The sequence below is a fragment of the Nyctereutes procyonoides genome, unplaced genomic scaffold (genome assembly GCF_905146905.1).
Source record: "Nyctereutes procyonoides isolate TBG_1078 unplaced genomic scaffold, NYPRO_anot_genome, whole genome shotgun sequence".
NCBI classification, from domain to species: domain Eukaryota; kingdom Metazoa; phylum Chordata; class Mammalia; order Carnivora; family Canidae; genus Nyctereutes; species Nyctereutes procyonoides.
In genome coordinates, this window is record NW_026575126.1 from 75454256 (window position 1) to 75478504 (window position 24249).

A 24249-nucleotide genomic window follows, 5' to 3' on the forward strand; every position below is an offset into this window, starting at 1 on the left:
CAGAGCTGCACTGCAGGTCTCTCTCCTGTGGTCAAACAGCACCACCTTATGGACGGTCGGGGGAAATTGGTGCTTCCCCTGCCAGGCTTTTCTAAAATTGTAGTGAATTGATTTAAAATCATGGTAGAGATGATGTTGATGACAATATCAATGACCATAATAACGTTTTCCCCCCTCTTGTTTTTCAGGCATCGGATGCCAGCTCTGAAAAACTCTTCAATACTGTTATTGTAAACAAAGGTAAGACACCTGAATTCTGAGCAGTGACTGGTTTTGGTTTTTGTTTCATTGTCATTGCCTAGGGACTCAGAGTAAGAAACAAATGGTCTTCCTCTGTTTCGTTCTGGAAACAATGTTGATGTTTTGTGTTTTCTCTTGAGACAGAATCTGTATGCTTCTGTGTTGTGTGAAAGAACAGTTTATTTTTACGGAACACAAAGAATATTTAAATTGATTTGATGAAGAAATCACTACTATCTCTATGGCTTTAATTTAACGTGGGAAGCGGTAATGGAGAATAATAGTTCTCAAAATGCCTTAACTTCATTGTTACTTATCAACTACCCAGCAGTCAGAGGACTATAAATAGCTGATTTGTTCTGCAGACTCTAATAACCAGTGGGTGTTTAGTATGCACAGTATTATGGTCATAAACCAAGCCTTACTCTGCTGTGGGCTTTCTGGAAAGTTAATAAACGAGCAAGAGGGCAAAATTTAAATATGTGCTATCCCATTAATTTCTTCCAAACTGCGATACGGACTCAGAGAGGCTAATGATATAGCAGTACATTAAGGGAAAACTTCCCTTACATCATTGCCAATAGGTTTCTGGGCAGTTTTCATTTGTAGCAGTATTGTTGGAAACAATGAAATGTGAGGGGGTCTCTAATCACTGGCCAATGCAAAGGTGTATAATTTGAAAGGTATAAATTGCATAAACTGTTCGATCTTTTCCTCTTCACTGTAGAACCTGATTGAGGCGCTGGCATGGTAATTGCTAACTAAGAGTGTGCTTTCTGTGGTAATCTTGTTCTGTTGTTATGTGGAAGATGGTTGGTAGCGCTTGAACAGAGTTGGGCCTTCCTTCCTAAAGTGAAGACCTTTGAAACCACTTCGGCGTCCTATAGTTTGCCTTGGCTAGCATTTTTGCTAACTGGTTAGTAAGATACATTTCCAAGTGCAGTTGTTTTGAACTCCTGGCTTATTTTAGAATTTGAACCAACTGCAATCTTAAATAGTACGTTATGTTTAGAGTTCCCTTGAGGTGTATCTGCTTGTAGGATTGCTGTTACTCCCAGAATTATTGTCACATTGAATTTTTATCTTCTTTATTGCATAATGGAGTATTCCAGTTTTATATTTCATCATATTTTTTGATAGACTGAAAGTTTGTATCAATTTGTTATCCATAATGCTAAAAGCCCAATAAAAGAAGATGCATGCAGCTCATAGCATACAGTGCTCATATGTAGAAATGCCTAATTGCTTATTGCTCATCTTGATGAGGAACGAGGATGGGGTAGGCACTGGTGGATCCGCAGGAGAGAAGGGGGAGGAGGAGGAGACGAAGCAGGACAGGTCCCCAAAAGGAGGTCTTCTTCGGTATTTCAGTGACCACACGTTCCTTCTCCCCCCACCCCCACCCCCAATGCCTTGGGGATCTGCAGCCCCAAGCCGCCCGACTTTCTTCTGCTTGGTGGCTCTACAAAGCTTTGGAATGTCTTTCCCATCTCCGGGATCAGCCGTGGAGTGGGAGCTGGCCCTGGGACCTGCGCTCAGGCCCTCGCTGCCCTCACGGAGCTGAAAGGCTCTCTTCTGAGAGGTTGAAGAGTGATTGATGAGAGTCCCACCCCACAGCCCCGACTCCCCCACCTCTGCCCCCCCCTTCCCCTCCCAATCAAACATTTCCCACATTCTTATTTTTGTTTACTTACAGAGTGTGATTTGTGGCATCTATTTGGTTGTGAATAGTCATCCCCCTGACAGGGTGCCTTTCTTCTGAGCTGCTTTTCTGGGGGTGATTTAGTTGCCTTGAAAGGATTAAGGTTTCTTTGTGTACACTAAAATCAACATAGGCTTTTTCTAAGCTTTGCTTGGGAAACCATACACAAATAAGCATTTTAGTTGATGGCAGATTATTCCTTTGCCCCTTATTTCCATCAAAATGGCCTTTCTTTTCTCCTCCAGTTTCCCTTAATGCCTTATGCTAATTCTTGTTGGTAACATGAATGACAAGAGAGGCATCAATGCAAATCCAGGTGCGGCAAAGTCGACTGACTGGTCCCCAGCACCCGCCCTTCCCCTGGAGAGAAGGAGATTAGGGGGGCCCCCCGGAGGGGGGAAGGCTTGGGGACAGTTTTGTTAAGGGGATTAGTATTCAGACTGCTAAATATCAGGAAAACAACTTCCAAAAGCGATTCATTGTATAGTGATAATGTCAATAATTGCTTCAAGACAGGTGCACAGAGTCTCGATGTGTGCTTGTGGTTTCTGCTCTGTTTTTACACCGGGTAGTGACAGTGTTTACGGGATGGATGGTTGACAAGGCCTTCAAGGAACTGTCAGCTTCATGCACGTCAAGTTCAAGTTCCCCTGCAAAGCGGCCTGCCTGTGAGTCAGGTCTCCCGTCTCTGTCCAGTATTCTTAGCCAAGAGCAAGAAAAAGCGTTGTAAGAAAGGGCAAATTTATACCAGGTAGCAAACACTGCTGGCAAAATCTTCAAGGCTCCAGCTTATCGAACAGCCTGACAAGAGTGCAGGGAAGCTGACACGTGTATGCCTCCACCCTCAGATGTGTGAAGCTACACATCACCTCTCCCTCCCGGGAGTCCCCACAGTGTCCTGGCCTTAGAGAAGCTTGGCTGTAGGATGCTAGTGAGATTATGCTGCTGAGCCTGGTGATGGGCAGATTTGGTCCATAAAATCTCACCGTGGGAGGGCAGTGCTAATCTCACAAGCTGATTGTAGTGGGGGCTGGCAGAGGGGGGTGGGGGGTGGTGCGCGGCTTTGATGTGGGCCTGGGCAGCCTGGGGACCAGGGCTCAAGTCCTGTCAATCTGTTGGTGAGCTTCAGTAAGCCATTTCGCCTGTCAGGTGAGAATTCTCAGCGTCGCCAAACCTCCTAGTCTCTGGTGGGGTTCTATAAAACAAGTAGTTGGGGAAGGGGGGTGAGGGGTGGTGGGGAAGGCCAGAGGAGGCCGAAACAGTGGGTACAGGGCGCTTCTGCCTGTGGATTCTTATTTTGACTTTTCTTATACTGTGGAGTCTGACCAGTTTAATAGAGAACTAGTAATGTTCTCGTGTTCAGGTGATCTGTGTCCTTGCTTCCTTGTGATGCCTTTAATTTCCCACCGTAAAGCAAAGTAGGCAGACAGTTGCACGTCCACACCGCATGCCCAGTGAGCTGACCATGTCAGAAGAAGTGGGGAGGTGAGCCCCCAAAGGCAGGTTGTAGGCTTGTAGACGTGGAAAAGAGAAGAGTTTAACTTTAATCAAGGTCATGGTTGCCTTATTTAATCTTAATGTGTTTAAATGTTTACAGGATGTTCATGTGAATTTTATGAATCCTTCTGTCTTTGTGACTCAACCATCTGCCAAAGAAAAAATTAATTTTCCCAGGGAGGCAGACACACCACACACACACACACACACACACACACAGAGACTAACTTTCTTGTCTGTATTTAGTTGGTTGAACTGCTAGAGAATCAACAGGATTCATACCCCCAATTCTGGACTGTTTATCCTTAAAAGGAGCTCTGCGGTTAATCTGAGATCTCCAGCCAGTATCTAGTACCCTTCCTTACCCTCTCTGGGTCCTCCTCCTCAGTGGTTTTGCCACTTTGCCATATAGGCAAGAAGGCAGAAAATGAGTACATGACCATCTGGCCAAGATGGTGAATCTCCTTCAAACTCTGAAGTGCTCCCAAGCAGCGCTGCCTGAGGAGGAAAGAAGCGAGGAAGGGAAGGCTTGTCTGGGAGTCAGGTGTTCTCTGGAGCCCTCTGTTTATGGGACACCAGCCCTGGTGTAAGTCCATGTTCCTGGTTAGGGGAAGAAAGAAGGCCTGGAGTCGCTGCCCATTCTTGTCCTGGTGCCCTCTTTTTCAGGATCTAGCTTGTGACCAAGGCAGGTAGAGCACATGAGACGTGGCATGAGGTGTATTTCTCTCCTTTGTCTCCCATTGTAGTTTTGGACCCTCCAGGGGAAGCCCCTCCCCAGCACCCCCCCACACACCTGTTAGAGAGCTGCACCCTGCCTAATGGATTTCTTTGAAGTGCTAGACTGGAGAATAATCCAGGTGGGATGAGCACCCAGGGTCTACCAAAATGTGAATGTCAAAGTTGGACCCACCCACCCTCCTCTGGGAGCCCACTCCTGACCCCAGGTCAGCCATAGGGAATTCTGGCGGATGAGACCCCACTGTGATGAGTGCCAGATGCAACAGTGGAGCCACTTTGATCTCTGACCAGACCTGGTCTTCCTTTTCTGGGCCCTTCCAGAGTAGTGGACACATAGACTGTTCTTGGGGGCGATTTTGCTTTGAGGGTTTCTGTGGGACCCGGATGAGGTTGGAGCCTTGAAGTTAGTGGGGCCTTTGCGTATTTTTGACAGTATGGTTTTATCAGCAGCATAGAAAGAAAACCTGCCTTAAAAAAAAAAAAACTGGTGGAGATTTGAGACAATGAAATACAAAAAAAGTTACTAGAGACTCTGCTTGATGTGGTGAGGCCTCAGTAACTGGGTGCCTAATACATTCTTTAATAGTGACGATCTCACCTCATTCAGTATATTTAGACATAAAAGGGGAATTCTTTGATGTGACAAAAAAAGGTTAGAGTTCTATTACCTACCGGCAGGGCCACCATTGGCTCTGATGAAAAACCCCTTCCCTAAAATAATCCCGTGCTTTCTTTTTTGAGCAAAAACAATACAGTTGACCATGGGATAGATTTCTTTGAAAAGAAAAAAATTGGGAGTTTGAAACCCAGTTGTAATGAACATCTGGAGACCATCTTATAGTTCCTCCTGGTGTCTTGGGTTCAGTTGTAAGGAGGACATGATAAAAAGGATGCTTCATGTGTGCAGGAGGGTAAACTGAGGCAATTTTAGCCTCAGTGGATTAGTTGCATTTTTATGTAATGTCTTAAATCCTAGATAAGGGAAAGACTCACTTCTTCGTTTTCTTTCTCTGGACCATCTTTGTACTGTTTCAGAGCAATTTCTTGGGTCTTTAGGATATAGAGATGTCTGATGTGTGGAAAATTAAATACTATTGAAGGGTAATTGGTGCTTGATTCAGACAAAGGAGTTATGAGTAGTTGGGGTCCTCCTCCTACCCTACACTGCAAATAGCATGCAATCAGCTCCTTTTGTTATGGAAATTGACCTTCCTATAGAAGCCAGACTCTTGCATTACAGAATTTGTTGTATAGAATTATTCCTTGAGTATTCTTAGAGACAGATGCCTTCTCCAGTTAGTGGGAAACCAACCAGTAAGGGTCTAAAAATATTCAATGATGTAGGGAAGGTATTTCCCTCTGGGTATCTTTCCATTACCTGTTTCTGGTCTTCCCCCCTGACCTGGTGTGTGGATGAGGATGGTGGGGAAATCCTAGGTAAATCCTAGATCCTGTTCCTGGAATTTGAGGGAAGGGGGGGGGGTGGAAGATATTTCTGAGCATGCACATTGGTCTCGAGAGTGTTCTTAGACAACTTTGGAGAACGTTGAGAGTGAGGCCACTCTTCCAGATGAATAGTAGTAGGCCAGATCCTTGGATCCCAAGCACCCCTGGGAGTTGGAGCAGATTACAACAGATCCCTTCCTTTCAGTCAGGTGATCAAACTCCATCCTGTTTACCTTTTCTGGCCCATTAAAAACCTCTTTGCTGACTTATCTCTAGTTGATGGCGTGGCTCTCTGAAAGAACTTTCTCCATACTTGGCAATTTTGGCCAAAAAAAGCTTGAATGCTGACCAGCCCCTCCCTCGGTTCGTTCATATTTAGTGTCTTGTTTAGCCAACACTCTAGTATTTGGTTGCCTCAGAAAGTAAAACACACTCATAGTAAACTGTTGGGGTAGAAAACATCACGTCAGTCCTGGAGTCTTCAAGGAGAGCAGTCCTCTGACAAAGGGCCTCATCACTAGCACACTGTCAAGTAGAGGGTCAGCTCCGGGCCTGCAGGGTTTCCTGCACACAGGAGGCCCGTGGCCATCCCATGGCCTCTGGATTATTTCTAGTTTCTGACAACTGCAGAAAAATGTTGTTTTCTCTGAAAATGTATGTTTATTTAACTAGGTTTCTTTTTGCCTCACAATCTGGATTCTATTCAGTCAGTTACCACTCCAATTAACTAACAATTATTTAACATTAACAGTAATTACAGACGCCAGTTAAGCGCCTACAGATGTCAACTGTTAGCTTTGTACCTAATCACTCAATGAAATGGAGAAAGTTCAACAAACATCAATTAGCCAAGCAATTAGTATGAGTTAGGAAAGAGCATGTTATCATGTGTGAGCTGATTCAATTTATTTTATTTTGGCAGTAAAACACACACAGGCAAGCGGCAATAAGTTCTGCAGATAAGATAAAACGCTATTGTTTTGCAGCTTACATAAGAATTCTTTCCTTTCCTGTTCATAAGTCAAATACGCTCTGGCCTGGAATTTATTTAACAAACAGAATTTGTCTCAATTACTCAGAAAGCCCAGCAATGCTTGGGCTCAGGAAGCCACTTTGGTGAATTATGAATCCAGCGAATATACCGTCTAAGGATATGTCAGAAATTTCAGTGGAAAAATGATTGATTCCCACTCAAGTAATCTCCTCCGTGCATTTCGGATTTTTACAGGTTTATCCCTGAGCCTATGGTGAGCGTGTACAACAGTGATGTTATTAATTTCATGGTGCCTGAACTTGCGCTCAGCTGTCTTTGATTTAGCTTGGGCAGGCATCAGAGTGTTTCACGTACTCGCCTGGCCTCTGCTTCAAAAAAGTGGAGAGGGCTCCCAACTGCAGACCCACTTGTGAAGCCACCAAAGACATTCTGGTCTTGACTCAGAGGTCTGCACCTCTCCCCTGCTCCCCACCCCCACCCCACAGACTGGACTTCCGTCAACTGGCCTAGCTTGCCTGGACTTACTTGGGACAGTGCGTTCCAAGGCCTGATTATGTAAGGTGGCCCGGAAATTGGCATTTGGGATTTCATTTTACCTCCAAGTGGAAAGCTGCCCATGAGTGGCCATACGTCTGGTTCCCCTCCCAGAAATGATTTCTTACTAACTCCTGAAGCCTGTGGATAGGTGTGGAAGGAGCCAGTCTTTTGTGGGGCTCTTTGTCCGGTCCCCGTGGGCGTTACCAGCAGAATTTTCCCATTCAAGCAAACCTCTCACCCTGAACTGACTCCAAGAATTGAAAAATAAATATTCTGTGTGGTATAGCTTAGGATGGAGAGCCACCGTGTCTCAGGTGCCTTTTTGTTGTGACCCTCATAGCAGTGTGCAGCACTGTGTGCTGCAGTAGTGTAGCACAGTAGTGTGTACACCGCAGTGTGTAGCACAACAAATAGTGGACCATCCTGGTTGGTTCTTGAGGGAGGTCTTCTGCCTCAGTTAATAGGGTCTCCGTTCATCTGCTTTTGCACATCATGCTGTGGGGGCTTACGAGATTAACTGTCAGCTGCGGATCAGCTGCGGTCTGCCTTGTCTTTATTCTGGGGCCCTGGGCCAAATCGGCAGCCCCCGTAGTACCAGTGGCTAGGAATCTTGGTTGAAGGAGAAGAGTCGAGCAGAACCACAGAGTGCCTCCCAGAGTTTCAGCTTGCAGGGGGTGTGTGACGTTTCTGACCTCTCTGGCCAGTGCAAGTCCCCAGGGCTTTCTCCTCCTCACTGTCTCCAGGGAGCTGATGTCCCCTGGACCCTGCCCTGGGTGGGGGAGGGGCTCACCCAGGCTTTCTTGGGGGCCCAGGGGGCCCCCCCACTATGTCAGCACCCAGGCACACCTTGTCGTCTGGGCACTGCCTCCTAGCAGGGCTCACCTCCGGGCACCTCTGGTTCCCTCCCCTAGATTAAGACCATATTCCTCTGTATTTCTGCTCTCCACGCCTCTACATGCACTGTTCTTTACTTTTAGCCAGATTTTATTAGCAGTAATTTAGGATTTTCAAGCAGGGGCATTTCCCTAGCAACCGATGACAGAAGCACGGGCCCAACTCTGCGCTGAGGCGGGAGGGGCCTGTTAATAAGGAGGAGTGTTCTGTGGGCGCTCAAATCTTCTCTGACCCTCGTAAACCTTGTCTTATAAAGGAGGAGGTTGAGAGCACATCATTGCTTTTTCCAAGAGTCCTTTTGAAGAGGGAAATGTCTCAAGTGTGCCTGTTAATAGACTGATGTGGGAGGCGGTTATATTTGGATGCCTTTAAAAGCCACTTGGAAAACATTTTCCCCCTCTTATCTATCACCTTTCACATCTCTCAGCAGAGTAACACTAAAACCTAATTTTAGCCAAGATTACATCATGTTCTCATTATCTGTTTATGGCCAGGAAAGGCTTTTCCATAGTAAAGCTCCTCTCGCGGAAAGCCCAACCACGTCATCCCTCTCGTTTTCTATCCATCTGTGATTTTCCAAGTGTTGACTGTCCTCTGCTAGACCTTTTGGGCTCATCTCCCAAGCCTTCTTGATTCATGAACTTTAACCATAAACTCGGTTTGACAAGGAGCCCTCTCCGGAAATCAGATTTGTCAGCCGTTAAGTGAATGACGTCAATGTTGATTCCTTCAGCTGGCTGAGAGTGGGAGCCATATTGAAAATAGTTCTTTCATTCAACTGTGGTTACGGAGCGAGTGCGCTGGCCTGCAACAGGCCTGCAACAGGCCCAGGAATGGAGCAGCGAGCGGGTCACGTGACACCTACGGCCCCAACCAGAAGTTTAAACCTACTTTACAATTCCAAAAGAGACTTTTTAAATGGCCTAATTGGAAAGAAGCCACTAAACTAATTTAGAGAGGGAAAAAAAAACCAACCATAAGACTGTCTTAGGAGGAAAAGCCAATCTAAGATGAGCCCTGAAGGGTCAGCAAAGCAGGAACAGCAGCCGTCGGTAGGCTACGGAAGGTGTCACCCTTTCGGAGAGAGTACAGGTTGGTTGGCGGACGGTATGGCTAAAACCCACCCTTTGAGTATCCCATTTTAAAAATGGATCCTGTTGTTAAATTTGTTAAGCCATTGCAAAGATTTGGGGGAGCATTGTGAAGTTCTGGATCTTGCCTGTCATTAGAGCCCTATTTCCCTCACATTTTTTCATTTAGATTCCGCTGGTTTAAATCTTTGCCATGTTAACATGCTGCAGAGGGGTTCTAGACTCACAAAGAACCAGCCTCGAGTGGGAGCCTGGCTACCTCTAATCCTCTGACTTGGTTTTCTCGTTGGTAACATGAGAAAGTTGGATGGACTCCAAGATCCCTTCTAGGTCTAAAGGCCAAAGTTTGCTTCGGAGCATTCTAGGTCTTTTCAGAGCCGAAAGTTTGTGCGAAGAGCATATGTTTCCCCCAGATAGCTGTGAATGAGATCGTGGACACTCGCACTTGAAAGGAGCAGTGCCTGGTGGATTCAGCCCCCAACCTGTGAGCAGGAACGGGGCAGAGTAAACCTCTCTCCTGTCCAGGGGAGTCTGTCTCTGGGAAAGAACTCAGGTAAGAGAGGTTGAAGCTGAGGTGGGAGACAGTGAGGAGGAGGACAATGGGTGAGGGTGAGCTGAGCTTCCTGCAGTTCAGATACTGGCTGTTAGGGCTTCCCTTCCAGAAGGAAAATGCCAACAGAGTCTGCTGGTCTGCATCTCGAGTGGCATAACAAGGGGTGTTTCATCTGCTTCAGTAAGTGTTCATATAAAGAACTTAGGTGCCAGGATCCTTTGTACTTGACTTCTCAAGGGGGATGGCTGGCCATTTCCCGGGATCCTTGTAGGTGGATGAGAGGAGGGGCCGGGGGCAAGCTGCCAGGCAGCTTCTCTTTCCAGGAGTGACTCATTTCACAAACAGGAATTGCAAAGGAGCTCATATGGACCTTGGATGGCCCATTCTGGATCATAGAGGGAATGTCACCACCTCGCCCTTTGTCTTCAGCTGTCAGCAGACTCTGGCACACTAAGCAGTTCATCAGAGCTCTGCTTCCCCAAAAGTTAATCTCGGCCTTCTAGACTGAAGCAATCTGACCTTCTGCTTCTCTTTTGCTAGAAGGGTGATGATAACATTGACTTCATTCGTTCAGTGACCACACTTGGCTGTTGGCTGGATTTTAGCTTGATTTGCCCTAACCTTGTGAACAGGTGAATTTTCTTGTTACCAGATCCGTCATGTAGCACTTAGGGGAGTTAGGTTTGTCGAGGCTGCCTCCCTCATGGTGGGGAGACTGATAACTATACAAAGGGAGAATGTCACCGGTGACCACTGAGGGTCTTACGGACACGGCTGCTGTAGGCTCTGGTCAGATGTTCAATTCTAAACTAAATTTTGTGGTTTCGGTTTTTGCAGCCCGGCCATAGGGCCCCACATTGCCCTGGAGAATGGCCCCTTCCCAAGATGTTAGACATCAAATCAATTTGTCCTCTCGTCCCACAGGAAGGAGGCACTCCTGACTTAAAAAGGCGGCCGGGGGATGGCTGGTCAGGGGCTGGCTGCCCGTTGCCCCTTTGGCCTCGCCGACCATGGGGAGCTGATCTTTGCCCAAATCCTCGTCTCCCTGCCCCCCTTCCGGTGCAGTCGGGGCCTCGCCCTCCAGATCGCACCACTGGTCGGGCTGGCGCCTGGTTTCAACCGCCTGCCTTCTCCGGGGCCTCTGGCTGGAGGGAAGACAGCTCTGACGCCTCCTCTTTCTGTATTAGCTCCAGGACAAACTTGAAAACTGCCTACTCTAAGGGTTTTCTGGCATTTTAAAAGTTGAGGCCGACTTTCTAAGCCTTCTCAGCATCCTGCCATGTATCTTATCTTATTCAAATATCCTAATTGCTGCTCCAGCTTCTCAGCTGCACATCATCCCAGCACCTAACTGACAAAATAGACCTTCACCTGAGGGCCTCATTATGCTTTCTGCCTGTGCATCAGGCCAAAAATACCTCCACAATACCTGCTCGACATCCTGGGCTTCCAAGTGACAAACAAATAATTGGGTGAAACAAACGCTGGGCGCTGAGCAGCTGCCACGGGCGCGGGCGCACAGGGGAGTCCGCCTCGGTGACTCTCCTGCGCTGCCTGCTTCATGTCAGAGCAGATCTTTGAACGGTGGCGCGTGCTGACACCGGAGAATGACAGCTTTGGAAATGGCATGCTAGTTACTGCTGCCAGTGAGGCCCTCTCATGTAGACCGTGACAAGCAGCTGTCATTTCCATGCAGGTGAACAACTGACATCCCGCAACGGAGGAGGGTGGGAGGCAGGCCAGCAGCTGTGCTTGGAGGGCAGGCGAGGCTGGACCATGGAGACAAGATTCTCAAGCACTGGCGACCGTTGGCATTTGTGGTGAAAGCTGGCCTCACACACACACAGACTGAGGTCTTCCCTGTGATTCCTCTGGAACTCCTCTGAGAAAGGGTGGCAGGAACAGTCTCAACCCTTTAAGGACAGACAGCTCCAAGGTCATGCTGCCAGTGCAGTGCCCAGCCCCGCGTGGTTAAAGATCTCCCTTAAAGAATGTTGGCAGTCCCACTCCACACCGTCCTCGTTTTCTCGTTGTGTCATGCATTGGGCTTTCGGACCTGGGACTGACTTTATTACAGAATATGGAAAGGCAGAGTCTGCTGATGAGGAATTCACTAAAGAGGGAGTGGATTGGATGGAGCTCAGGTATAGCACCGGGTCTAGATGAACGGTTCTCAAAGTGTGGTCCCTGGACCAGCTTTGTCAGCGCCCCTGGGGTAGTGGTTAGAGATGCACAGTCTCCTGCAGAACTGGGAACTACAGGGCACATGGCCCCGTGGTCTGTTTTGAACAAGCCTGCAGGTGATCCTTGGCCACTAGGCTTTGGTAACTGCTCAGATGATCCACAGAATTACTCGGGGAAATCCATACTCATATTGACCAGGGAATAGGTCTCTTCCTTCTTGGGCGGCTTTTTTTGTTTGTTTATCTTTAACATCAGAGGCACCAGATCTGTGGAGAGTAACACCGTGGACCTACTGCCACTTGACTCACTTGTGCTTGTGCCGTGGATTTGCAGCCTTACCCTCTGGCCTGGGGAACAGGCCACCCTGTGTGCAGGGTGGCTGGCGGAAGTCGGGCTCACAGTTAGGGCTGTAGTATATATAAAGGGAAACTTCTCTTGATACAATGGGCTTTGGAACCGTGACCTTGGGCCAGTGTTCTGCTGTAACGAGCCAAGCTAACTTGCTCAACTGCTTCTCAAAGACAAACAGTTCTGTCCAGTTCCTGGTTGTCAGATGCTGCCTCACAGTTACCTGCCTGCCACCTGTAGGAAGGGTTATCACAACCCGAAACACACACATACTTGGTAGGTGTGCCGTGAGTTCCGGTAACTATTTGGTAAACAAAGTACCATGTAAGTTCTTTATTAAACTACAACGGCCAGGATCATGGAATTAACGGACAGCAGGGTTCTGAAATCTGTTTTCCTTTCTGTGCGAAATACCGGGGGCAGCCTGGGTGGCTCAGCAGTTTAGCGCCGCCTTCAGCCCAGGGCGTGATCCTGGGGACCCGGGATTGAGTCCCACGTCAGGCTCCCTGCATGGAGCCTGTTTTTCCCTCTGCCTGTGTCTCTGCCCCCCCCCCCTCGAGTAAATAAATAAAAACTTAAAAAAAATACAGTAAAGTTTTAAGGCTATAAAATTATATCTGCTTCATTGGATTGTCCCTGAAAATGTGATACCTCTGAGAGGTTTTCAGCAAGTCACCTAAATATGAAAGGTTTTTTAGATGTCCTTCGAGAATAGACATCTTCTAGAACTAGATGTGTTCAAGTAGTGGTTCTCAAACCTTAGCGTGTCTCAGAATTATCTGGATGTCTCCCCGCACCAGAGTTCCTTAAGCATAGAGAACACCAGCATAGGCTCATTATATACACCTGCATATTTATCAGGATTTTGATACAATGATTTTTAGGTGACAAATATAGGACAGCATTTGTCTTCTTTCCTTTATTGGTGAAGTATTTTAATTTTTTAAAATAGATTTTATGTATTTATTCGAGAGAGAGGCAGAGACACAGGCAGAGGGAGAAGCAGGCTCCATGCAAGGAGCCTGATGTGGGCCTCGAACCCGGGAATCCAGGATCATGCCCTGAGCCAAAGGTAGGTGCTCAACCGCTGAGCCACTCAGGCATCCCTGGCGAAATATTTTAAAGCACATGTCAGGTATCATGTCATTCTAACCCCTACATATGTTAGCGCACCACTGATTAAAAAAAATTTCTTGCATCACCGCATTCTGTTATCAGACTAGCAAAATACAGTAATTCCACCAGAGAAACACCCATTCTCAACGCCATCTCCCCGATGGTCCCACAAGCATTATTTACCATGATCTGTTCCCAGCAGGGTACAAACCAGGGTCACATATTACTTCTCTCAGCCTAGAGCCATCCACCTCTCTCCAGCCTCTTGTGTTTTTTGTTTTTTTTTTTGTTTTTTTTTTTTGTTTTTTTCAAATCAGTGACTTGTTGCAAAAACCAGGTCACCTGTTGATATGCTGTTCTTCATTCTGGAAGCCCTTGTGGCATCATTTAGTTTATGACTGTCCCTCATATTTCCTGTAAATGGAAACTGGCTCTAGAGCTTTGACTAGATTCTGGTCAGGCATGTTAGCAAGAAGACCCCATAGGCAATGTTGGTGAGCCTCATGTTGCCTCACATCCAGGTAACCACAATGTCTGTATGGCCAAGTTTTAGTGATGCTAAGATTGTTCAGCCAGTTCGGGTTGTGGCAGTCTGATACCTGCATGCCCAGGTTCCCCATCATTCTCTTTCATCTACTGGCTTCATCCATCAACAGTACTTGCCCAATCCAGTGTTTTGCTAGAGATGGCAAAAGGTGACCTTTCTTATGACTCTCCTTGTATATTGGCTGAAAGTCTTCTGAACAAAAGAGCTTTACTTCATGAGCTGGAGCTCTTGGGTGACCCTCAAATATAATCAAAGGAAGAGCAAGATAAATGCTTAATTCATCCCTTTCAGGTACAAGTTATCAGAGCAAGAAGGTGGCGCCCTACCAGGTGTTTTAATACTCCCACATCCTTCTATGTTTGCATTTTTCTTACAAGAGTTTTTTGTTTTTGGTTTTTGTTTTTTTTGTTTTGTTTTAAGATTTTCTTTTTAGGGTAGCTCAGCGGTTTAGCGCCTGCCTTTGGCCCAGGGTGCAATCCTGGAGTCCCGGGATCGAGTTCCACATCGGGCTCCCTGCATGGAGCCTGCTTCTCCCTCTGCCTGTGTCTCTGCCTCTCTCTCTGTGTCTCTCATAAATAAATAGAAAATCTTTTTTTTTTTTAAGATTTTATTTATTCGTGAAAGACAGAGACAAAGAGAAGCAGAGACACAGGCAGAGGATGAAGCAGGCTCCCTGCGGGGAGTCTGAGGGTGACTCGATCCCAGGACCTCGGGATCATGACCTGAGCCGAAGGCAAATGCTCAGCCACTGAGCCAGGCAGGTACCCCTCTTACAAGAGATTTAACCCATGTTTTTAATTCCTTGAGCGTTTTCTTATTTAGTTTGTGTTTGTCATTGGAAGAGACAAAATGTCTGAAAATTAGAACCTGGAAAAGCCACATCCAGTGAGTTGATACACACAGCTGTGTGAATTTCAAGTCCTCCCTGCCCTTCAAAGCTCTGCTCAAATACCACGTCATGCAGGAAGCCCTCCCGCCTTCCCAAGATTCAGACACTCAGTGCATCCTGCTCATTTCTAGAGCTGTAGAAGCGGTCTTCCCCATTTTGAATCCACCCGCCCCCTACAGTGACCAGCAGGGTGCTTTAGATACAACACAGCTCAATCTCTGTTGAATCCAAGTGAATTAAAATGTAACCTCCTAAAACTTACTTAAACCGTGGAAATAACATTATAACGGGGAGTCTAAGAAAGTAAGGAAAAGTTAACTTCATACTAGATCTAATCAACTCATTTGGCATTATCGGGTAACCAGTAGGATGATCCCAACTGGATATTTTTCAGGAAAGGAATAGGAGGCTGCCCACATAAATTGAGTACCTATGATTTGTTAGGGATTTTCACATGCTGCCTGGTTTAATTCATCCAGTAGCTTAACCAAGTAGGTATTTTATGTGTGACTGATAAGTGACAGTCAGTTCTTGTGTCCCGGCTCCTGGCCTCCCAGCCACACATCTTTCTATGGGCCAGCCCAGCCGAAAGGTGGTGGTGGTGGGGGGGACCTTTGGTTTAGTAAGCTAAAAAATGCCTCTGGTCAACACCACCGTTTCCCACTGAGCCTGAACTCTCTGGTATGTTTGGGACAAGATACTGATTATGCGGTCTGCGAGGCTAGAGGCCTCAGAGCAGGAACGGGCCTGACCTCCAGCGTGGGCCACACACATTGAGCCGCTTACTTTTATTTATGAAAGATGGAGTGTCATATTCAAACTTAACCTCCCGCCGCAAACCCCGATCTTACGTATTTATAGAATCAGAAAGTTACCTTGCAGATTAATAGAAATTAAACTGGAAAAGCAGTCAAGGAATTTCAAGCAATGGGACAGCCTTTGTGCCTGGAAATCTTCGAGAATCAGATGAAACTGTTCAATCTTTGCCTCTTTGGAGCTTGTCAGTTTACTCTCTAAAGTGCCCTTGGGCGCGGCGCGCAGATCTGTGTGTGGTGGGGGGAGAAGACAGGCCCCCAGTGGTGCCAGCTGGCCTCCTGGGCAGTGATGCCTTTTGGGACAGAGCATCACTTTGAAGCAATTTTTTTTGTCTCTGAAAAATACTACCTGGCAGTATTTGGACCCTCGATACACTTATTTTTAAAGTATCCTTAGCACCACTCGCTCGCCACAGGCCTGCCACTTCCTGTTGCCGGGTGCCAACTGTACTGACTGGCGAGTCCTCTGATTTCCTCCATTCCTACCCCGGGGCTGCTGTGTTCTGGAAGAAAGCTCCTGAGCTCGTGACTGGACGTCTGCACTCTCCAACATCAGCTGAACCCTGAGGGCTGAGAGCATCAGGACCGGTCCCCTGCCCACCACTCCCTTCTTCCACTGGTCGGCCTGCCCACTGCCTGCTCTGCTCCCGTGCTGTCCCCAGTGCCCTTGCTGGGGACACGGAGGGCTTCGGCTGGGGGACAGACCCTCTTGCCTCTTCCAGACTCAGGAGGTCTCTCTCTGCTTTCCCAGAGGGAGCTAGATGTCTTGCCCCCCTTGCCTGGCACTAATGGCCCTTGTCACTCAGTGTGACTTCTCCCGTCCACCTCCTGGGCTTTGCTCCCCAGTCAAGCCTCTCCCTTTCCACTGGCTCTTCAGAGGATCCTCAGCTTAAGAAACAAACAAGCAACAATGACAAAAATATAACAGATCTAGCCCTGCTTCTTCAGGGACTTAAAACAAGCCTTTTGGGAGGCCTGGGGGGCTCAGTTGATGCAGCAGCTGGCTCTTGGTTTCCACTCAGGTTATGGTCTCAGGGTCGTGGGGTCGAGCCCAAAGTAGAGTCTGCTTCAGATTCTCTCTCCCGCTCCCTCTGCCACTCCTGTGTGTGCGCTCTCTCCCTCTTGCTCTCTCTCATAATTGTATGATACATCTTCACAACAGAAAACAAGTCTTTTCCGTGTCTTTCGCTCATTCCTCCCCCCCCCCCACACACACTTCCTGTAAAATACCTTGCATTCGTATCTCTTTTGAGTGATCCTTAAGGTGACCGGATAAGCTGCTGTCCAGACCGAGCACTCTTGCAAGTGGAGCAGACTGCTGTTGCTAATTACTTTGAGACAACAGGCCTAACCCTGGGCCACCCCTGCCTACTGGGTGTACCATCTCACTCTAGCCATAATTCATGTCCTTTCAGTTGTTAAAGTGCCTTAATCCACCAGTCATGGGAGTGAATATTTATTGAGTCCTAACTGTGAGCCAGGCTTTGTTCTGATCACTTTACAGGGATTAACTCATGGAGTCCTCACAGCACCCTTTTGAGGTGGATAGCATTAACACCACGTTGACTGACGAAGGGGCTGAGCAGGCTTTTTATCCTCACCCCTGACCATACCAGCCCCTAGAGGTCCGGCATGGAGAGGTAGGTCCTCTGAGGTGGGAGCAGAGTTTCCCAAATGCCTGTCCAAGTATAAGGAAAGTACAATGTAAACAAGAAAATCACCTTCTGAAGGAAGTGTTTGTTTGGGGTTGCATAGCCATAAAAGGCTCCTTAAAAGTAGTGAATACTTAATCCTTTTCTCAAATAGCCAGTGGGGCCTGGTTAGAGCATGCAGGGATTACCCTCAACTATTCTCTAAAATACAGATTTCATAAGTAAACCAATGGAAAAGCCAGTTACACCCCACAAGGTGAGATTCAGAGTTTATTTTTTTCCCTGCTGGTTTTCTCACCTCACGGTTTTCTTACTCCTGGAGGTAATTTAGGGTGGTGTCACTTGAGAGCTGGAGTCAGCTTGGTGACCAGGCATTCTAGCACACGTACAGGCATCTCTGAGTTCAGGCCTCTCCCGAGCCTCCAGCCCAGTGTCCCGGCTGCCCCCCGCCCCTGCCTCCCCTGCTCTGTCCCTCACTGGCTAAGCCACAGTCGGAAAGTCTTTCCTGCCAAAATCTAAATCATTACCCCATGGAGTTTATTACAAGCAGATCCAAAGTTCAACATGAAGCCCTTTTATTTTATTTTTTTTTAATTTGTAAATGCCATCAGGCCGACGGGGATTTATTGAGACCTAAACCTATTTTGTTTGCTGTCATATTCACAAGGCGCAAGGGTTTAAGGAAGTGGTAAGTACTCCCTCTGCCTCAGGGAACATTCAAGTAGGAAAGTCAAATCATTCACGTTGGTCTCAAAGTCATAAGTTGCCCTGGGTCACTCTGTTGGGATGATGCGGAGGAGGAAGAAAGCTCCTTCTGCCACCAGAGCTGCCCCAGAGCTCTTCAGCTGTTCTTCCTCAGAGTACCTGCCCTTTGTGTTTCTGTACAGGGGTGGGAGGGGGTTGTTAGGATATTTTTATTATGTTTTTTTTTATCACTTACTGCCCCCTGCCCTGCCACACACACAGACACACACACTCACTCACACACTCCTTCCCTCAGCCCAGTCTCTGCCTCCTGTCATCATCCTCGCCATCAGACTTCCTCCATGAGAAATCCCATCTCTCTCTCCTATTTCCCACCAACTTCGGGAACCACCTCAGAATCCCTGTCGGACTTGTAGTAGCTGAGGAATTCCTTGTACGGGGCTTCCAACCCAGCACGTTGGGGCAGCTCAGCTCCCTGCTCTACTCTGCTGAGAAAAGCCCTGGGGAGATCAGCTCAAGCCCACATTGCCCTGGACGAAGGGATGCCCTGTGTCAGGTGAGGTTGTGGAGAAATACCCTGTGCCTCTCTAATCAGAGAGGTCAACAAAGGAGTGTTTGCAAGTCCAAGGGAGACCGCCATTAGACCTCCCCAACCTCATCAAACCTGTGAATCTAGACACTTGTAGTTGAAAACTAAAGCCACTTGTGCTTTTCAATCTCGGGGTTTTTAAATGTGGAGTTATCTAAAATTAGTAATGATAGCACCATGTGCTGAGTCCCAGGTATATGCCAACTGGTGTATCACTATGCCCTTGATATGTGTTCTAAGGGGTACGAGAGCCCTGCAAGGCTGGTGGTGTCACTGTTTTGTAGATGCTCAGAAATTGCCTGCTGGAGGCCACGTGACTGACACGTGTTAGAGCCACTTCATTCAGGAGTCTGTCCATCCACTGATCAGATACTTGAGTGCCTGTGTGTGCTGGGCACTGTGCTAGGGACCGCAGACAGGGACACAGTTTCGCTCTTCACAGCTCAGGGCTTCACGGGGCACTCAGATGTTGACTCAAGGTGCATTGCACTATGAACTACCTTCTTTCTTCCTTTAACTCTTCCTCCAAATTTTTTCTGTTGTGTTCTTTTTTTATGTTGCAAATTTGTAAACGTGCAGAAAAATTGAAAGAAGAGTACAATGAATACCCCTTGTCCTTTTCATGTAGATCCACCAGTTCTTAACATTTCACCACATTGGCTTTATCTTTTTTTTTTTTTCCTAAATCATTTCACAGTTAAAGGTATAGGAATAACTCAGTATTCACTTCCTGCATTGTTCTACAGAACCTCAGTAGCATTATCACACCTAACAAAGTTAATTATAGTTTTATCTAAAGTTCATATTGAACTAGCCTTGATTATTTCTGAAGTGTCTGGGGTGCGTGTGCATATATGTGTTTAATTAGTGGGCTTTTCTTTTTCCTGTTATCCAATCAAGGTCACACATTTGGATTGATCTGTCTCTTTAGCCTCTGAAAATCGAATATAGAACTCCATCCCCCTCCTTACCCTCTCACATTCGCTTTTTAAAGTCTTTAATGACTGTCAACTTTTTGAAGCATCCAGACTAAAGGTCTTGTAGGATACCCTACGTTATGAATTTCTTCATAGTGGCATCTGACTTGTTACCCCATCACTTTTTTAAATTTAAAAAAAAAAGTATTTTCTGCCTGCTTCTCACCTCACTTTAACTGATGACTCTATTACTTTTGGGTACTTGGAAGTAGCTGCCTTGGGAAGAGGCCACATGTGAAAAATAACCAGGGAGAGGCATTCGTGTACAATATGATCATTTTGTTTGATATGCTGTCATTGATGATTCTGGAGTCCTGGATTCATTCCATTAGAATTTTAGGGTTCTCCGCCCTGCACACATACACCCCTTTTTCTGTCTTTTTCAGAGGTTAATTTGTAGTTGCCAGTAGCCCTGGAACTGCTAGACTGCTTAAGGCATTAAAAAAGGATTTAACTAATTAGACTCAACTAATCAAGCTGACAGGTTAGTTGATAAGGAAAGTGCGGCTCAGGACCCTTAAGGTGGCAGTGAGTGTCCATTACTTTTAGTTTTAGGTCATTGTGATCTCCACAGAAACATCATTCTTTGCAATGATTTCTTAATATTTTGTGTGTGTGTGTATTCTTTAGCAGCTCAAAATAATCCCTTTCAAATTTTTAAAAGATCTGTAATGTATTTATATATTTCAGATCCAAACTGGTGGATTTTTAAGCAGACTTATTAAAGTATCAGGTCCTTATTTTTTTTTTAATTTTTAAATACTGAGCAGACACAGACATATGTTGTCTTATAACTTAGCCTTTACAAACTAACTTTTCATTCCTTTTATTATTTAAATTTAATTTGTTCTAATGTAAATCAGAATGTTGATTAAAACCAGTGGTTTGGTGATATGTCCAAATCAGAAGTAGGAGTATCCCAAAGTGAGGGGGGGGCCTAGGAGTTGAGAACAGATTGCTTGAATCCCCTGCAATGGGTGCTACTTTATATAAACCCTCTTTCCCTCATATACTCTTAGTCATGCAAATAAGGAAAATTTTCCTCTTGGACTCTTGCCTGAAGGTTTCTGTGTTCCTAGATACACACACTGAAAAAAATGTGTCGGCGCCTCTGGGTTCAGAGTTTCATATTTAAACTGGGGGACCTCAGATAGCCCCCCCCCAAAGACCTTGAGGATTGATGAAGTAGGCTACCACAGGCACTTGGAAGCTCAGAGAGGCTGAAGAGGCTGTGTGAGGCCAGGGGGCTGGGGATGGCACACCAGGGTTTGGCACAGGACCCCAGGGCCCGTGCTCGCACCCACACCACACCATTGAAGGAGTCAGATACACACAGCAGGCGTCTGTGTGCACTACACAGAGTCCTTGCACAAAGTACTTTGGGGGCATTGAAAGGAAATAAAAGGCTCAGCGTTTCCCCCCAGAGAAACTGTGTTTTAATTTACCTTTCTGAGTGGTAGAAAGGTGGTAGCTCCACTTTTATTCCTATCCTTCAAGAATGGAGACATCTCTCATGCGTTTGAGTTTCTTTCATTGACAGGCCATTGACTATGTGTAAAATTGATGTGTTAGGAGTCATTACCTAGAAAATAAAATTTCAAAAATAAAGACCACGTACTCCTGAAACTAACATTTTGTTTATAGACCTTCTAAGTGTGTACTTTGGCAACTTCTTTTAAGAAGGGAGATTACATGTGATTTTGGAGGCGAATATATTTTCGGATATTTTCAGACAATTTCAGATGTGTTTCTATCAGAGATTTGATTCCGTTTTTGACTTATAACCCTGTGAGTATGGAAAGCTAGTATCATAATTGGAATCTCTGTATATCGTAAGCTTAAAAAGCAAACTATCGTGAGAAGTTAAACATCAGTCTGTTTTTTTGGGAGGAAGAGTGGTTGCATTTCCATCTTGAAATTCTTTGTTAGGCCCTAAAGTAGTGGCATACCACTAAAATGTGATTGATAAGATTTAATCTGGATGGATCATTTTCAAGAACCCCGTGCATTAAACAATTTATTGCCTCCATTACAAGATGCACCATTGACTTATTAAATTTTTTGGAGGGTAAGGAGTGAAAAATAGTACTGTGTTAACCTGCTATGTTGATTGCAAGACATATCTGTATTTCAGAAACATTAAAATGTGTGTGTGTGGTGACAATGGGGAGAATAATGTCTTAGAAATGAAGAAATATGGTACATATATGTAGCGTATTATATCACATTTTATAATTTGTCTACTCCAACTGTGATTTATAGATCTTTAGAGAAAGAGAGCAAAGAGGTTGAGCCTTTTAGTAAGAGAAATGACCTTCCCTCCAAGACTTAGACCAAATTAAATTGGACTTGGAAAATGGTTTACCCTTTCCCTCTAGGGTACAATCTTCTGGGGAGTGAGTACTCTCGCAGAACACGAAGGGAGATCCATTGTCAGCACCTTGAAAGCCTATTTGAAATGTCATCAGCTTGGAACATTCCACTGGCAATGACTATCACGCCCCATTTTAAAAGGATGCCTTGGGTAGAATGGAAATGACAGTGGCAGGCCCTTAATCATTTTTAATAAGAGCAACCATTTAATAGAATTATGTTGTAAAAATGAATGAGATTTGGGAGCGATTCTGTAGTCCCCATGCTCTATCGTGACTGTCAACACCAAATGCATTTTTATTCTGCCAACTGCCTGCGGATTTTCCATTTGGCAGTCTTACATGGCGAATGATAAAGCAGTGACATTCCACGAGAGTCCTAAATCTGTTGCTGGTGGGGATTGATATCACTGATTGAGGAGTTTTGTGATTTCAGCCAAGACTTTGGGTTAGGGTTGAGGTTCTTCTGTGCCTTTGGTGTCAGTGGATGCAGGTAGAGAATTTGAAAGCTCAGGAATAGCCTCATTGCCCCCATTTGAGATGAAGAGCCAAATTTAACAAACATACACAGTGGGTTTCTTAATTGTTCTCCACTTTAAATAAAGCATTTGGGGGAGGAAAGGGACACAGCCAGGTTGTTTTTATCAGGAGTCAGGATTCAGAGTGTCCAGTTTTATGATGTGAATTTGGAAATTTTTTTCACATTTAAAGAAAAGAATAGAAAGATGATGGGAGATATTTAACACCTGAAGTCCCATTTCTCAACACTTTGGAAGATTTTACATAGAGACAAGTGTGTTGGTTAGAAACCCTTAATTATGATACGTTCGCATAAGGGAAATATTCCAAGGTTAACATTTTGGTGTCATACTAGACATATATTTGAATGAAAAATGACATCTCTTTAAAAATAATTACATTATTGACACATATCCTATTTGGGTTAGTTGCCATGTGGGAATGTACTGAACTTTTAAACATTCTGTCATGTATATACAGTTTTTCAGTATGTTGACATTTCCCATCAAAATGGTATGTGATATTGGCCTTCTCAAATTTCTGTGTCTTAAAATACTAACAGTAGGAAGAAAATAAAGAGGCAAAAACACAAACTCAGGGAGCAAAAATACCATGGTACAAATGGAACCTCCTATAACACTGTATCTCGGAAATTTCGAGAAGATAACATCTTAAGTGTCAAGAAATCCAGAGGCCCTGTCCAGCTTATTGCCGTCGGAGCACCCCAAGACTCTCTAATCCCCCAGTTTAGAGGATCATGCTCTCAAGTCCGAGAGGCTTAAACACAATAGCATCTTCTGGAACCTGAGTGACCTGTATTGAGAATGGATCTTGTGCTTTTGTTCTTTTGAGAAGCAGGTGTAAAGGATAACACGCCGGATTATCTTATTTTAAAGCATCTCAAAGCCAATCCCCTCTTCCTCGTTCCCTTTCCGCTCAGCTTTTGTAGTGTTTGATGAGGTTGATTCTAAGGCGGCTACTTGGGAAGCCTAGGGAGCCAGCCTGCAGCTCTCCGGGCTAGCTTTTATCCTCCCCCTCCTCGTCAATTAGGACTAATGAACGTGTAGGTCATGGGAGGCTGAGCATTAACATTGTTGCCTCAGTGACTCTTCCTAACCTGTACGCTGTCCGAGGGGAGACAGGTTGTCTCCACCCCACGTTGTAGGGATTTGAAGGTACTTACTGATTCTGAACAGGTAAGACAAGTCCCCTCCGGGCCAGTGTGCAGGAACCTGCACATTTATACCAGGGTAACAGGAATTGGGCCCAGGTGTGTATTCACACTTTCAAGCGAAAGGGACCATGGCCGTAAAAGCTAAAGCCCCCAAAGCCTGTTTATCACAGGGTGTTTGTAAAACTTAAATTTCAGAGATTCACAATTTGTGTCTCCAGGCAAAAACAAAACACACACCCCTCAAAAAACAAACAATGTTCTTAATCATCTATGTACCCTAAGACATATGCCTTGGTTTTATAAATTAGCATTAAATATCAGAGTTGACCTAACAAGTTAAAAGCCTGCACAGGGAAAATGATGTGCTTGCTTCTGAAGTCTTCCTTGTCAATGAGAGAGATTGCAAAGAGGCTCAGATGTCGGCTTTGTGGTGTTAAGTAGCACAGAAGTATCTGGAAGGATTCCTTCGCCAGTTTACACAGTTTAAACTGTAAAAGGAATCTGTCGTTTTGTAAGCTAGAACTTGAGAAAGGCAAACTCCTAAGAGAAGTCATTAATTTCTTCCAGAGAAAAGAAGCTAGTCACGTTGTTGTTGTTTTTTAATCTTAAAGATAATCAAATTATCCAAACTATATACTGAAATGAATAAAGGGAAAATGGGAATAGTTTT

The 24249-nt window shown here is 45.6% G+C and overlaps 1 protein-coding gene across 3 annotated transcripts in view; it reads left to right on the top strand.

Moving 5' to 3' along the window:
• Window positions 1–24249, top strand: part of AUTS2 (activator of transcription and developmental regulator AUTS2) — a 1136649-nt gene that overhangs the window by 1052350 nt on the left and 60050 nt on the right. For all 3 annotated transcript variants that reach the window (XM_055340077.1, XM_055340076.1, XM_055340078.1), the window contains exon 6: window positions 189–240. In XM_055340077.1, the coding sequence (XP_055196052.1) occupies window positions 189–240 (52 nt within the window). The remainder of the gene's footprint in view (window positions 1–188; window positions 241–24249) is intronic.